This window comes from Podarcis gaigeae (assembly GCF_964106915.1).
Source record: "Podarcis gaigeae genome assembly, chromosome: 7".
NCBI lineage: Eukaryota > Metazoa > Chordata > Lepidosauria > Squamata > Lacertidae > Podarcis > Podarcis gaigeae.
This window is the reverse complement of record NC_139683.1, coordinates 42504246-42521064: the sequence shown is the minus strand read 5'-3', so window position 1 is coordinate 42521064 and position 16819 is coordinate 42504246. Positions and strand designations below refer to the sequence as shown.

General features: G+C 43.3%; 1 protein-coding gene across 1 annotated transcript in view; it reads left to right on the top strand.

Annotated features, from left to right (window-relative positions):
* Positions 1-16819, top strand: part of LOC310849400 (uncharacterized protein) — a 73601-nt gene that overhangs the window by 36358 nt on the left and 20424 nt on the right. Inside the window, exon 18 of the mRNA XM_083749560.1 lies at positions 6164-6667. Within this exon, the coding sequence (XP_083605686.1) occupies positions 6164-6667 (504 nt within the window). The remainder of the gene's footprint in view (positions 1-6163; positions 6668-16819) is intronic.

The window sequence follows — 16819 nt, the reverse complement described above, 5'->3', positions numbered from 1 at the left end:
AAGTCTCCCTACTCTGGAGTCACTTACATTCCGAGGAGCCGCTTAACTCCAATTTGTACCTAGGAAAGAGGTGCTTGCCAGCAGAGGGAAGGGAAGGAAGCAGCAGCAGCAGTCACTGCTGGGGCCAAGCCGCTCGCTCAAAACAGAAGTGTGCATGCAAATCGGAGCACGTTCGGCTTCCGAAAAATGTTCGGAAACCGGAACACTCATTTCTGGGTTTGAAGTATTCGGGTTCCAAGTAGTTCGAGAACTAAGCTGTTCGAAAACTGAGGTACTACTGTACTGCACACACAGCTTACAGACAACATGCTAAGCCCAGCCTTGAGTGCAAGGGAGGAGTGTCAAAAAAGGGAGGGGGAGGGACAGTCGTAGTCCCAGTAGCAGTGCCACTCCACCCAGCAAATGACCCAAGTGAGGTGTGATAGAATAACATTTAACAGACAACGATTTGGATTAAAAATGGCCACAACTTTATTGATTACAGGTGTAGGTAGAATTTTTGGTTCAGGCATTGGTTATGTATCCGTTTCAGTCACTTGCCAGAGGGCTGAAACCTTTTCAGGGATGTGCCAAGGAATGTGGCCTCCCCAAGACACTGATCTACTGAATTGGCCAACCTAAGGCTGCTGCTGGAAGCTCTATGGTCTATCTGCAGCATGCTTGGTTTCTGGACCCCAAGACCCCTTTAAATGGAGCATCAGGGTGTATGTACATATATCCCTATGAGGACCATGTACAGGTGAGGCATTGTGGCACTTGGGACCAGCAGGTAAACTCTGATGCGGACACATACCCACACACACACAAGCACACTATGTTGAAAGGTAGCACACATAGAACATATCTGCGCAGGGCTAAACTGAGGTATGGACTGAGGGCAATTTTGCTTGGGCAACTTCCAGGGTAACTTCCAGAAAGGAAAGGCAATGAGTTCAATGATGAATTAAAAGGGATTAAGAAAGGTGGGAGCAGGGCTAACATGATGTAATGGAGTTGCATATGCCATGAATTTCAATTGGCCTGAGGATCTCGATGGAGCAATATATGCTAATCCTAATGAGTATGATCTCTTTTGCAAGCCAGTGATGTCAGTGTTAGTAGAACAATAGGACACATGTATAGATCACGTCACAGGGTGGATGGGGATATGCATACATCCCTACACCCAAAAGCGCAACACCCAACATGTTCCTAACGCAGCATGTCAGCAATACAGTGGTACCTTGGGATAAGTACTTAATTCGTTCCAAAGGTTCGTTCTTAACCTAAAACTGTTCTTCACCTGAAGCACCACTTTAGCTAATGGGGCCTCCTGCTGCCGCTGCACAGCCGCAGCACGATTTCTGTTCTCATCCTGAAGCAAAGTTCTTAACCCGAGGTACTATTTCTGGGTTAGCGGAGTCTGTAACTTGAAGCGTATGTAACCTGAAGCGTATGTAACCCAAGGTACCACTGTAGTAGATAATGTTTGATTGGTAAACAGGCAGCTTAAGCAGCATGTACCAATTCCTGTGGAAACTGATTGAAAGAAAAATAAGTTTTAGCAGTCAACGAAACTGGGAAAGGTCCACACATGGTGGACATGTAGAAAGGTGAAAGAATATTGGAAAATGATTTATAATGAGTTGAAAAAAAGTTTAAATTTACCTTCCCTAAAAAACTAGAGTCCTTTTTGTTGGGAATAACTCAGACAGAAATTTCCAGGTGCCAGAAAAAATTATTTATCTATGCAACAACAGCGGCCTGTGTTTTGTTAGCCCCAAAATGGAAAGTGAGCGAGGTCCCTTGTAAAGAGGACTGGCAACTTAAGATGTTAGAATATGCAGATCTTGCAGGTTTAACACACAGAATAAGAGAGCAAGAAGAATGTATATTTAAAGAAGAGTGGAAAATATTTATTGAATATATGGAAAATAATTGTACACAGCTGAAAACGCAGGCAGCATTAAGATAAATTCAACAGAGTGAATAATATTTGATTGATGTAAAAGTGGAAAATTGATATGCATGGTTAGAGTAAAATATGCAGGAAAGCATGATATGTAATATGAACCATGGAAGGAGAAGAATGGGAAGTCACTGGATATTTTAAAGTTTGCAAAATGTTTAATTTGAAATGTAAAAAAGGAAAACTCAATAAAATGTATATATATATTTTTAAAAGGTCCACACAAAACTTTTTTGAAGGGGAAGTTGTTACAGACACTGTTCTGCAGCCTACCTTATTTTATATACCGGTATATTTTTCCATGTTTGAGAAATACCAGGGGTGGAGAAGGTGTTTTATCATATCTTTTCTTTGAAGTACAAAATCTATTATCTGAGTCTTTAGATGTTCAAAAAAAACCTGACTGGCTGTAGTCAATATTTACATCTTAATAGCAATATGCAGCAAACTTTGGATCTCCACTTTAACATACCACATCCAGACAATTATGGAGTAACAGATTTCAGGTTTTTGTAGACTTTGTTTACATAGGCATTTATGTACGCCTTTTCAACCTTTAACCCCTACCCACCATAAATAGTAAAGCAATATAATCAGGTCTTTTTTCAGCCGGAACTCGCCGGAATTCAGTTCCAGCATCTCTCAGGTGGGTGCCATTGTCATTACAGTGGTACCTCGGGTTAAGAACTTAATTCGTTCTGGAGGTCTGTACTTAACCTGATACTGTTCTTAACCTGAAGCACCACTTTAGCTAATGAGGCCTCCTGCTGCCACCGCACCGCCGGAGCACAATTTCTGTTCTCATCCTGAAGCAAAGTTCTTAACCTGAAGCACTATTTCTGGGTTAATGGAGTCTGTAACCTGAAGTGTATGTAACCTGAAGCATATGTAACCCGAGGTACCACTGTATAAGAGAACAAGGGAGGCGTTCATGGTGAGTTCTGGCACTTTTTTCTAGAAAAATAGCACTGAATATAATAAACACAAGGAAGCTAGAAACAGGATAAAATAATCATAGAATAATAAACGAGAGAGCTAGAAGCTCAAATTGGGAATACACAATTCAAGGCACATCCTTTTCCCTCAAAGAATTCTGGGTCCTGCAGTTCATCACTCACAGAGTTACAATTCCAGCAACCCTTAACAAACTACAGGGCCCACAATTCTTTGAGGGAAATGATGTGCTCTGAATATAAAGGGTTGGTGCGTATGTAGCCCTAGATTAGAACTTTAAACTCGATGTTTTTTCCCCTTTCAGAGTCATCAGAATCAGATACTAGGTGAGTCAGTCTAAGATATGCCCTGGTCTTTTTCCCAAGCTCCCTGAGAAGGAGTTACCAGTAATCATATCTACGTGATGGCAAATGCCATTTCTTTGGCTTACTCAGCTAGAGACGGGTGTGGCATTTGTGAATGACGATCTGCAAAAGTTTCACTGAGAATATAAGGATTGTTGTAAGCATTCAGTCACAACACAGCAATCTGCATTCATAAAAGAAAATGACTTCACCATTATGTTTGCAGTTGAGGTGGAAAGCAGAAATTGTTCTCCATGCAAAAAAGGCTCCTCCATATTAAATTATAACCTGGGCTTGCTGAGACAGGTGAAGTCAGCCAATACAAATGGATCTTTTGGGAAAGCGAGTGAAAAGATGTGGGTTTGATTTTTGTGCTAGTTTTTTAATGCTAAGTTGGAGGGTATGAGATTCAAGAGGATAGAAAAGGTGGGCATTATAGTTAACAGAAATAAGCAGGGCCCATTTCACGAATCTATCTGAACTTGAGTTTTAAGTCCAGTCTATCAGTGGTGCCCTCAGGGTAAGACTTTGGGGCAGTGGGAAAAGTAGAACATGGATTTAATGGCCGTATGGGGAGCCCCCAATTCTGGGTAGTGTAGTTTTCCCCTCAGAGTTATAATTCCCAGCAATCCTTAACAAACTACAGTGCCCAGAATGATGGAAAGAATGATATATAGTGTATACACTATACTATATAGTGTATACACAGCCTTCAGAAGTAACACACATTTTTCTTTTCTCTCCCCCCCCCCCCGCCACACCATCCCATGTGTTGCCACTGTTCCTACATTCCTAACATTACTAAACGGTTTGTCAACCCTGACTTTAAAAAAGAAAAAGAAACACTATCCGCATTTGCAGTTTTTCACTTTAAACTTACCAGGCATATCCACGGCTTGCTACATTTTCAAATAAGCAAAGTGATGCACATGGCCATCTTAAGAGTGGGGCCCTGGTAAGCCAATTGTCTAAAGTTACCTTAGTTTGCTATTTACAAATGCTCTTTTAAGTTTAATAACCTGTTAAAGTTCACTAATTCACTACTATTAAACTTATTTAAGATTCAATCAATCAATCAGTTTATTATGGTAATAGACCAGTAGTATAAAAACAAGTATAACAACAAGGTACAATAGTTATAAGAACAAATCAGAATAAAAACAAGGAGAAGAGAGTCACTAACCAACTAGAACAGGGGTCAGCAAACTTTTTCAGCAGGGGGCCAGTCCACTGTCCCTCAGACCTTGTGGGGGGCTGGACTATATTGGGGGGGGATAAATGAATTCCTATGCCCCACAAATAACCCAGAGATGCATTTTAAATAAAAGGACATATTCTACTCATGTAAAAACATGCTGATTCCTGGACTGTCCACAGGCCAGATTGAGAAGGCAGTTGGGCCAGATTCGGCCCCTGGGCCTTAGTTTGCCTACCCATGAACTAGAACTTTGAATGTTACTGAAGCAATCCAGCTGAATACTTGTGAAGAAGAATTACGTGTCTGAAACACAAGATTTCATCAACTAAATGGTGGTTAGTGGGTGACCAGGAGAGGGAGTTCACTACTCTGTCCCATTTGTCATTTACGCACCTGCAAATCTCTGAGACTGAGGCCAACCCATAAATTATTCATCAGCCACTTATAAGGAGAGTTTGCTGTGGTGGTTAAGTGCACACATGAAGGAATGGCATTCATTTCCAAGCACTCAGGAACTTAACAGTGAACACACACCAAGGAACAGACACCACTGATCTCAGTCCCCGGCACTTCTTTTGTGTTTACAGACATGCACCTGTCAAGCTCAACTGCCAGAATAAAGGTGAATCAGCCATGAAGTTAAAGAACTTTATCACAGCCTGCACAATTCAGACAATGGCTGTGAGACTAAACACACTCAGTGATCACACGGGGTTCTTCGTTGTACATACTATGTGGTAACAAAATGATAATCTTTTATTCCAACAGCTTCAGAGTTTATAATTTAACTGATCTCAACTTTGCCTCCTGCAGTTTTGATTCCATGGGGTAGTGAACCAAGAGTCAGATGCAAGCATTGAAAATAGTAGTGTATATTACTATTGTAATTACTTGCTGTGCACATTTGTGTAAACTTTGGAGACCTCTTGACTATAAGCTACTGGCAAAACCTGCCTAAGTAAGGCATCAGGGGTCTCTGGTTGGGGACTCTGGCAGCCTTACTTGCTTTTCCACTGTGATAGCCTGCAAGAGGCACAAATGGCTGGTTTGTTCTCTGTGGCAGAAGTCCTGTGGCCCAGCAGATGGGCAGAAGGTGGCACTGCAGCCACCTTCTAACCATTCAGTTAGGATCATGCTATACAATACTTGATGAACATTTAACCAATGTTATACATTATCAGTGTACCCTTGATGTGTTACAAAAATGTGACATGCATAATCAAGCACAGTAGCATCCTTCCATCCATCAATATTCCTCACATTTGTCCTTTATCTGTATCTTTTGAACACCCTTCTTTCCCTGCTCCTCCTCCTCCAGTCTATTCACTTTTCTTCCTCTTTCTTTCATTTCCTATTAATTTAAATTGTGTCTCATACTTCCTCAGATGAGCACTTAGCAGCATGCAAAGGGTTTATCTCATTTTATCCTCGCAGCAGCCCTGCGAGATAGGGTTGGGTGAGAGAGTGTGGCTGGTCCAGAGTCACTCCAGTGTTACCCATTTCACAGCAATTTCTCTGCTTTCTTCTTTCCTTCACACCCTGCATGTTCTCTAGTACAGTCACAAAGAAGTAAACAAGCTTCGGGATTCCTCAAAACTCTTCCTCCGGCTGGAAGGTTAAAGGCGAGGAGTGGGTAGGAGATGTCAGGATGTTTCTGGGAAAGATCAAAGTGCCTTAAGCTTAAGATCTTCTTTTTGTTGGTGATCTGGAATTTGGGAGAGTAATGAGAGATTGCTGCGTGGGTTTTCTCAGAGTGAGGCTCTGCTGGATGCAGAAAGGTCTCTGGCTGCGAACCCAAGGGCGAACAAAACACCCCTTTCCTCGCTTTCTCCCTCCCTCGGAAAAGATCAAAGGCGGGAACGATTCTGGAGAAAGGCTGCCTTCCGGAGCCAAATGCCTCTGCACCGGGTAGGGCCGTATCACACAGAGCCAGAGGGCGGGATAGCTCCGCGCACCCTCCAGGTGAAACCTCCCAAAGCGCTACACTCCGCCCCTCGACGGCTCGCCTTTCCTGCCGGAGCTGCGGCCGGCCCCATTTTCTTATCACCAGCACCGGGGGAAGGAGCAGGGATAGCTGGACGCCCGCAGCGAAGAAGGCACCGAGACTTCTTCCTCTCCGGGCGGGCCGCTGCTTCTGCTGCTTTGGGATTCGGAGCCGGAGGGGAGCAGCAAAGAGCTCTCGCCATGGCTTGCCATCTCGGACCTGGGATTTTGCTGCTCGTGGTGAGTTCTGAAGCCCATCCGGAGTTTCCCCACGATCAGATTTGCCCGAGAAATATATAGGGGGGGGGTGTCTGTGTGCGTGTGGAGAGAGCTTAACGTTCCCAGTTTTATTGTGCACTTCGAAGCATAGGGAGGGAAAAGGTCGCCCCGCAGGCGAATAACAGGCTTGGCGGCTGCTTGGCGGAAGGGTTTCTGCTCCTGGAGCGCAGGAGCGCGCGCCACGCCCGGGAACCTCGGCGAGGAGGTTGCGCGGGGGCAGGAATGGCTGCGCGCCCGCCCGGAAACGCCCCTCGCCGAGGGGCTCTCGGGGTCACAACCGGCCTGCGGGGGTCACAAACTTAGCCTTCGCGGGAAACGTTGGGGAATGGGTGGCTTGGAGGTTTGGCCGTCGCGGGGGGGAGGCGTTTCCCAATGCGCGGGTTCGTTGGTTTTTCTAAAAAGCGCAACCTGGAGCCCTGCTTTTATTTTAACCAACTTCAGGAGGAAGTCTTTCCCAACTTGGCGGGGAGGGGGACTTGACTTGCCGTCTGGGTGGCGGGAGCTGAAGTCCTCCAGGCAAGTTGCTGCTAGTTTGGCCGTGTCTCCCAGTTCTGCCCGGGAGCCTTTTTGGGTGCGACAATAATAATCTATTGTCTGGTCACCGCCAGGTAGCTATGAAGGAAAGTCTTTGTAAATAGGAAAGTAACTGGGGGGGGGGGGGTTGTTGATGTTGTTTTACTTTGTTCTAGCTGTGGTGTTCCCTGCATGACATGGAGATCTGTTGCCAGGCATTAGACAGTGTGGTGTAGTGGTTAGGTTGTGTTAGGCCAAGGAGCCATCTGCCTTGCATGTGAAAGGGCCCAAGTTCAATCCTTGGTCCCTTCAGGTAGGGCTGGGAGAGGCTCCTCCTGCCTGAATCCTTGGAAAGCCACTGCCAGCCAGGGCAGACAGTACTAGGATGAACTATAGTCCCGTTCAGTAAAAGGTAACTTCTTAGGGTGGAGATGACCCAAGTTTGAATCCCCACTTGGCCAGCAAGCTCACTGAATGACCTCTCAGCCTATCCTACTGCACAGGGTTGTTGTGAAAAAGAAAATGGAGGGGAAGTCTCATGCAGGCTCCCTGGAGGACAGGCAGGATGTAAATGTAAATATTTTATTTGTTAAGTGATGGAATGGCCATATTCAGAAGCAGTATGCACGGAGAGGGCACTGTTGGGCAGAAATCTGTTACCTTCATGCCCTCTCTGTGAGCTGCTTGGTGGAATCATCAGGTTGGTCACTGCAGGAAACAGTGAGTGGTGTTTAATGCTAGTCTCACACAGAGTAGACCCATTGAACTTTATAAACATGACTCAGGTTTATTAATTTCAGTGGGTCTGCTCTGAGTAGGGCTTAGTTGAATACAACCCACGATGCCAGGCTAGATGATGAACACTTGGTCTGGTTCACTTTGGACTTCTCTTAGGTTCTTATGGTTAAGAATCAATATGTGGGCTAGCAACCAGTAAAACATTTTAAGCTAATCATTTAAACTAATACCTGGTTTACTAGTAGTACATATGAAAAGGGGTCTTAGTGAACCACAAGCTTAAGATGAGTCAATAGTGTGATGCAGCAGCAAAAAAACCCAAAAACCACTAATGCTATTATAGGCAGCATCAACAGAAGTATAGTATTCAGATCAAGGGAAGTAATACGTAGTACCACTCTATTCTGCCCTTTCCTGACCACACCTGGAGTACTGTGTCCAGTTCTGGGTGCCACAATTTAAGAAGGATATTGTCAAGCTGGAACATGTGCAAAGAAGGGCAGCCAAAATGATCAAGGGTCTGGAAACCAAACCTTATGAGGAATGGTTGAGTGAGTCAGGTATGTTGAGCCTGGAAAACAGCAGGCTGAGAGGGAGATATGATAAAGGTAAAGGTACCCCTGCCCGTACGGGCCAGTCTTGACAGACTCTGGGGTTGTGCGCCCATCTCACTTAAGAGGCCAGGGGCCAGCGCTGTCCGGAGACACTTCCGGGTCACGTGGCCAGCGTGACATCCCTGCTCTGGCGAGCCAGAGCCGCACACGGAAATGCCGTTTACCTTCCCGCTGGTAAGCGGTCCCTATTTATCTACTTGCACTTTGAGGTGCTTTCGAACTGCTAGGTTGGCAGGCGCTGGGACCGAGCAGCGGGAGCGCACCCTGCCGCAGGGATTCGAACCGCCGACCTTTCGATCGGCAAGTCCTAGGCGCTGAGGCTTTAACCCACAGCGCCACCTGCGTCCCTGGGAGATATGATAGCCACCTTCAAATATCTTAAGGGTTGTCACATGGAAGATGGAGCAAGCTTGTTTACTCCTGCACAGGGTAGGACCTGAATCAATGGTTTCAAGTTACAAGAAAGGAGATTCTGACTAAACAACAGGAATAACTTTTTGACAGTGGAACAGACTCCACCAGAAGGTAGTGGACTCTTCTTCCTTGGAAGTTTTAAAGCAGAGTTTAGATGGCCATCTATCGTGGATGCTTTAGTTGAATTTCCTGCATTGCAAGGGGTTGGACTAGATGGCCTTTGGATTCCCTTCCAACTCTGTTTCTACTTTTATCGGCATTTGCAAGATCATTGTAAAAGCAATTAGTGTTTTCTCTGGCTTATGCTGCCCAAGATAGTTCAAGATCTCTCTCTCTCTTAGCAGAAATAATTTTTTCCTCGCCCGCCTACTGCTGGAAATACCAGACACTCAGTTCCACATATTTTATCTTATTGAGGATCATCTTGAAATAGACAAGTTTGGAACTGAAACCACTCCTTCCTCAAAGTAATAGTAATAATAGTAATAATAATAATAATAAAATCATTGTTTCTGTCAGCTTTGCAAATATTTATTTATTTTACAAAATTTATATACCTCTTGATTGTAGCATGTGGTTTACAAGAAATATTAGAATTGCCAATTAAAAACAGTTCAAAGCAATTAAAAACATTTTAAAATAATTAAAATTATCAGGAAAATACATCATATTGAAGCACTTCGGTATCTACATGTCTGGAAACATCTATTGAGAGCCAGTGTGGTGTAGTGGTTAAGAGCGGTAGTCTCGTAATCTGGGGAACCAGGTTCACGTCTCCGCTCCTCCACATGCAACTGCTGGGTGACCTTGGACCAGTCACACTTCTTTGAAGTCTCTCAGCCCCACTCACCTCACAGAGTGTTTGTTGTGGGGGAGGAAGGGAAAGGAGAATGTTAGCCGCTTTGAGACTCCTTAAAGGAAGTGAAAGGCGGGATATCAATCCAAATTCCTCCTCCTCCTCCTCCTCCTCTTCTTCTTCTTCTTCTTCTTCTCAAGTGGTGTACTTTGCATAGGAAAACTGAACCCAGGCTTGTCCTGACTCATATAAAACTTTGAGGAAATGACAAAGATTCCAGAAAACGGTGTTGGTTCCTACACATCTTGTGAAGCTAGAGACACCATGCAACCACCATTCCTTAAATTGTGCCCTGGGGGAATTTGTCTGACTGGTTTCATTCAACTTGCCCTGGAACATCTTACTGATGTCATGGTTCAGCCCTAGAAAAAATGATGTAATGGTAAAGAACAGAATATACTTCCCAACATATACAGAGAATCCCTACCTGTAGACAAGTCACTCTTGCAACTTGCTGATGGGAATGTTGATTCGCCACTGCCCTTTAACACCTGAAATGTATATTTTCAGGACCCACCTTATTTTTTGTGACTGCATTTTTGTAACTTCCTTCCAGTAGAGATTCAGCAGGTTTCATCCCTGCTTTCTTTTAGATGTCACATAAAAACAGTGTTATTTAGACAGGCCTTCAAAGCATTTTTCATACTTGGTTGGGAGCCGCCCAGAGTGGCTGGGGAAACTCAGTCAGATGGGCAGGATATGAGTAATGTATTATTATTATTATTATTATTATTATTATTAATCTTGTTTTAACATTTTGTGAATGTATTTATTGTAACATCTGTATGGTGTGCACCACCCTGAATTTTTAAGGAAGTGTAGCTTGTAAATATTTCAATAAAAATATGTACCGGTATACATGATATGGATAAAGTGGGCATAGACTGCCTCCCCCACCCCTTACACTTTAATATAATTTGTAGTAGCCCCTTGAAATTCATTGGAAGTAGATTTGGGACGCGGGTGGCGCTGTGGGTAAAACCTCAGCGCCTAGGACTTGCCGGTCGTCAGGTCGGCGGTTCGAATCCCCGCAGCAGGGTGCACTCCCGTTGCTCGGTCCCAGCGCCTGCCAACCTAGCAGTTCGAAAGCACCCCCGGGTGCAAGTAGATAAATAGGGACCGCTTACTAGTGGGAAGGTAAACGGCGTTTCTGTGTGCTGCGCTGGCTCACCAGATGCAGCTTGTCATGCTGGCCACGTGACCCGGAAGTGTCTTCGGACAGCGCTGGCCCCCGGCCTCTTAAGCGAGATGGGCGCGCAACCCCAGAGTCGGACACAAGTGGCCCATATGTGCAGGGGTAACTTTACCTTTACCTTAGATTCAGGACAGACAAAAGGAAGGACTTCTTCACACAAGACATGATAATTTTAATTATAATTATTATCACATCCTCTGCGACAGGTCTGTTTTTGATCCTATCTTTAGCAACTTTACAAGCCAATTAGATAAATTCATGGAGGACTAGCACAGTAGCTATAACTAAATAGAGCCCACAGTTGCAGAGGTATTATGTCACGGAACAGCAGTTGCTGGAGAGCAACTGTGGATAAGCTATTGTAGGGATGGAAAACCTATGGCCTGAATTAGATGGAGCCTAGATCTGCTTCAGTAGACTTCTTCATACATCATATGTTCAGTATTGGAACTGATAATGCTGAGATGCCATTGACTTACTTAAGGGCAAACTACATGTTACATATTGTTCTAGGAATGGATTGAGTATCAGTCTGAGAGAAACAGTATGGCCTTTTTCGCACCCACCTCCACTTCTGCAAGCTAAGCCATAATTTAGCTTCATGTGTCATCCAAACCCAGGCTCACTCTTTATCTCACTCCTGACAAACCATGAGCTGATTTACAGCTCATGGTTTGTCTGGAGGAGAGTACACTAAGCCAGTGCACTAAGCCAAAGCATGATTTAGCTCACAGCAGTGGCAGGACTGGAGGAGAGGAGCAAAGTGCCTGCAGCTTCCTCCCCAAGAGCCTACATGCTCTCACATTCACAATTGTGCTTAGCGTTAGGTGCAAACTGAGCCTTTATGTAATTTCCCCAGTATTGGAATTCCCCCTTGACTTAAGAGTGGAGAGTTGGCACATTAGTCCATGTGTTATCTCTAGAGCAGGGTTTCCCAAACTTGGGTCTCCAGCTGTTGTTGGACTGGCTAGCGGGACCAGTGGCCAGGGATGATGGGAATTGTAGTCCAAAAACAACTGGAGACCCAAGTTTGGAAAACCATGCTCTAGAGCAGCGATTCTCAACCTGTGGGTTCCCAGATGTTGTTGGACTACAACTCCCATCATCCCTGAGCTCTGGCCTTGCTAGCTAGGGGTGATGAGAGTTGTAATTCAACAACATCTGGGGACCCACAGGTTGATAAAGGCTGCTCTAGAGAAATGTGATTTCCATTTGCTATATGTTAATCATGTTCATAGATACTTCTTGTAAGGTCAGTGGTTAGAACTTCTTGCTGCTCAAGAGATATTGCTGTTGATTTATTCCATGGCAGCTACTGAGGTCTGATATGTTTATACACAGCAAGAGCATCTAGGCCTACTGTTGGTTACCATGTTGTAGTGGTTAAATTATGCTTTCTTTCACCCTGGTAAAAAACTCAGTTGACCCACACACCCACATTTGTATACATATGCACATACACACATCTCTTTGCTCCCTTCTGATATTCATCTCCTGCGGGTTTCTTTGACATTCTTGTTATAGCAGGAGCAGCTTTCAGAGGCTTCACTTGAACTCACTACAGCTTACTCTTGAACTTACAGTAGTGATTGTCATGAGTAAATATGCATAGATGCAAGTCCTTCCTTAGTAAATACGGAACTGTTTCACTTCCTTTTCCACAGCACAGGGTTATTTACTTCTCCGTCTGGTTTTAGTTTTCTGGGTCTAATTACCTATCATTTAGTTATCCCGTAAATCCTTACATGAAGATATGTGACAAGTGACCTTCATTTAATCCTGCCATGCCATTAATGTAAATGCTTAATAAAACAGAAACTCATATCTTGCATGCCAACATGGAAAGGTCACTCTTCAGGTCAAAGATAAAACTGCTAATGTAAAATGGCAATTATATTTATTTATATATAAAAGGTACGGTAGTTTTCAGTTGACACTAACATTTGATCTGTTTCTACGACAACCAGTGTTTTCTTTTCTTTTCTTTTTTGGGAAATATATGTGTTTCCTGCTCCTGTGGTTTTGATATAGAATATCTTAAGTACCTTACAGAAGAAAGACTTCACAGATCCATACTAGACAATTAGCTTGAAAGTAGCTTCATATCCAGTAAAGAAAGGGTCCCTTTTCTCCTGTTTATACCCATTAGTTTTGTTCATGTTTTTTATCAGTTGTTGCCATTAATCCAATTTTATTTTATTGCTAAAGTAATATGTGGGGGTGGATGAATATTTGACTTTATTGCTGTAATTCTTCCAGAAAATGTAAATGTCTCCTCTCTAATTTCTCCTTGATCTTGCCCTCTAGTCTATAGTTTACATCTCAATAATTGCTTGTTTGCTTTATAAAAGACAATCCCTAAATGATCTATTATTAACTTGAATTTTTGTTTTATCTTCTAAGTCTCTGTAAGATGAAAGGCTAAAAGTTTTGTCATTTGTATTCTGTTGTCTGCTTAAATCCATCAACAATATTTAAACATTCTATTAGGCATATTTCAGCTTCAGTATTTGTTAATACTACATCACCTGCATATAGGCAGACCTTAATTTCCTGCCTCAGACAAGATTTTACCTGTATCATGTGAGGACAAGGGGCATGCTGATACCTCCACCCCCAAATGCAGGCATGATGCATAAAATGGAATAAAAGGAACACTTTATTGAACAATCATAAATCTGTAGCAAGACAGTGACAGTGCAGATAAATGAAGGCTTGAAACGAAATGAGGATGAGGAGAAAGCACATGCTCTGTGCTCCCATGACCTTATTCTTCCTACTAGGGAGGGAAAGTCAAACACACCGGTTTTTTTTGTATTTGTTGCATAGTAATGTTTGTATTTATTGAATGGTAATTCTAGGGCTACAGTTATGGCACTATGTTAATAAAGTGAATCGGCTGGTTTGCATGCCACCATTATGATTAGAGATCGAAGGGGGCATGTTCTATGGCATATAGTTAGGAAAATGGTTTACTGGACTAATCTGAAACTTGTAAGTGTATGAGTGGTGTGTTTGAGGATGGTCCGTGCCAAATTTGGGGTGGAAATAATATTAATTGGCTTATTTTGAACCAGTTAAACATTTGAGACAAGTTGGCAGATGGTGTGTGTTTTACTTCCATAGAATTTGCTGGGTTAATTTTTCCAGAAAGTTTCCTCCATTTGTACTGTGTGATTTGGGAAACAAGTAGTTGTGCAAAGTCAAGGAGATAATCTAGTATGTGCTTTTGTCCAATACAGTGGTACCTCGGGTTAAATAGTGCTTCAGGTTAAGAACTTTGCTTCAGGATAAGAACAAATATCGTGCTCCGGCGGCGCGGCAGCAACAGGAGGCCCCATTAGCTAAAGTGGTGCTTCAGGTTAAGAACAGTTTCAGGTTAAGAACGGACCTCCGGAACGAATTAAGTACTTAACCCGAGGTACCACTGTAGTAGTGTTACATGGTTGTAGTTTTTATTTAAAAGGCATTTTTGTGGTTGAGGTTAATGGGAATTTGTAAGGGTGTTCCAAACACATGCTTAGTGTGAACTTGTTTTGAGAGAGGGTTAAGTCGAGGGAGAGGGTCAAATGGAGCCCTTGGCTGAGCTGTATCCTTTCAGTTGGACCCAATGCCAGCACTGGCAACTCCATGAATGGTGAGTAAAGGCAGGTAAGAGTCAGAAGTTCAGCTGAGCAGGGAAGGGAGGTCTCCTTCCTTGAGAGCTCGGTAGCACAGCTGATCCCACTGGGGCAACTTGCTGTTAGTACCTTGGGCAAGAATGGCTACATTCCTGATCAGGAAATCCATAGCACAGCCAAACCCATTGGGGCTGATTCACAATTGTTCTTTTGCACCTGCATCTCTGTCTGCCCCACACCTATCAGGTGTGAGCCAGGTGGGTGTGGTTTGGGCAAAACAGCCTCATGGGCCAAATTGGGAATCGTGCCAAATTTGACTCATGGAGCAGAGGTGCCCCACCCTTGGCATAACACATGGCAGCATGATCCCCTGCTTGCCACAAAGTATATATGTGCTCAAGACAAAGTTTTAGCCATACTGGTTTTCTTCATGCGTCTCTTTGATACATTCATTTGTATCATTCGCATCCTGCATTTGTATGCGTACAACCCTTGCTGTTTTTAGAAAGCACCTAAAATTGCTAGGTGCTGTTCAAAAATTAAGAAATAAAGACTTGTCTTGCCCTTATCTTTAGACAGTAAGCCTGCAGGCATCTTAGGGAGGAAAGTAAAAAGGAGGGAGAAGAGAGGGAGAAAAGATGGTTATCTACACGGGGCATTAGAGGTTTCCTTGCATTTAATCTCCCCTCTGCAATTGGTGTTTGCAATGGAAATCCCCCAATGATGCCTTTCCTTCCCACCTGAACAGAAAACTGGCTTCAAAAGAGGACTTTTCTGCAGAAATGCAGTACAGATGAAAGTATTAAATTCTCTCTGTGTGTCTGCTGTGATCTTCATAATTCATCAGTCCACACCAGCCTCATGCTATTTCTGTTGTTTTTAAAACATCCATGTTACAGACACATTTAACTGCCTCTAGATTGGCCCTTCAAGAGACACTTGCATGTAAAAAACAAAGGAAGAGTGTCAGATGCCAGGACAGTGCATTGAAAGAGAACTGTAGTGTGTGGTGGAGCTTTTACTGTTTCACTGCAAGGCTGCTTTCTGGTTTGTTTTAGATAGTGGAAATACTTCGGAAAGCAATTCTGTGTGACAGCTTAGTCTGACCAGCCCATTTGGCATTGATGTTTAGCAACTGTACAAATATTATTTGCAATGTTGACTCCCAAGTTGGTTCAACATGATAGAACACTCCTGCTCGTGGGATTAAAATCCCAATTTAAGTCTGCTTTACTTTATCTCATAAGAAATGTCTGTAAGGGAAGGTGTGCAAAGTTCTCTGTGTGTGCAGAAAAGATTTTTGTCGTCTGTGTACTTAAAGCACTTCCATTTTGAGCTAAATCTCAGAAGGCTTTACAGAACCTTCTGCTGGTTCATACCTGTACAATCCCGAGAAAATGCATGAATCAGTTTTAACTGTGTTATGACAGAACGTTTAGTAATGCAAGGGCAGGGTAGCTTTCACACAAGACAAAGAAAATGCATTTCTCACCCAAAACAAAGAAATCCACCCTGGAACAGAAACCTCTCCTAGGTTAAAAACACAACTTGGGAGCGTGCTGGGACTTGCAAAACAACAATTTAATATGGACACACACAAATGTCTGCATTGAAGTTAGGGAGCTGCCCAAATGAATACTTATTGTATAGACTGCCAGTTCCTGAAACACAGTTTACAGTTGCTTACAAAGGGTGTGTGTCTTCTGATGTTAAAAGTCTGAATGTAAAGCATATTTCCCAACATCAGAAAACGTTGATATGGGAATAAGCTCTTCCTTTTTATTTGGAAGTTCTGTTTTCGCCCTGGCATGTTTATGATCCCGTTCTGAAAGAAAAGTCAGCAGAACTCATGATCTGAATGAATGAAAGCTGATTAACTTAAATTGTTTTTTATAAAGATGCATGTTGTTGACCCTACTGCCATGTGGTAAATGCGACTAGTGCATGGATTGTCTTCCATTCTCTTTGTGAAATCTAATCTTACTTTGCTGACTTGCTGCTGACACAGGTGGCCAGTACACAAACCACAAGGTTGGTGCAGGTTCAGGTGCCACAATAGAGCTTATATTGGATGAAACACTATTTAAGCAAGTATTGCATGACTTGCTGGCTAGTAGACTCTCAAACCACACGGAAAATTTCCAGTTCAGGGCTATCCATGTA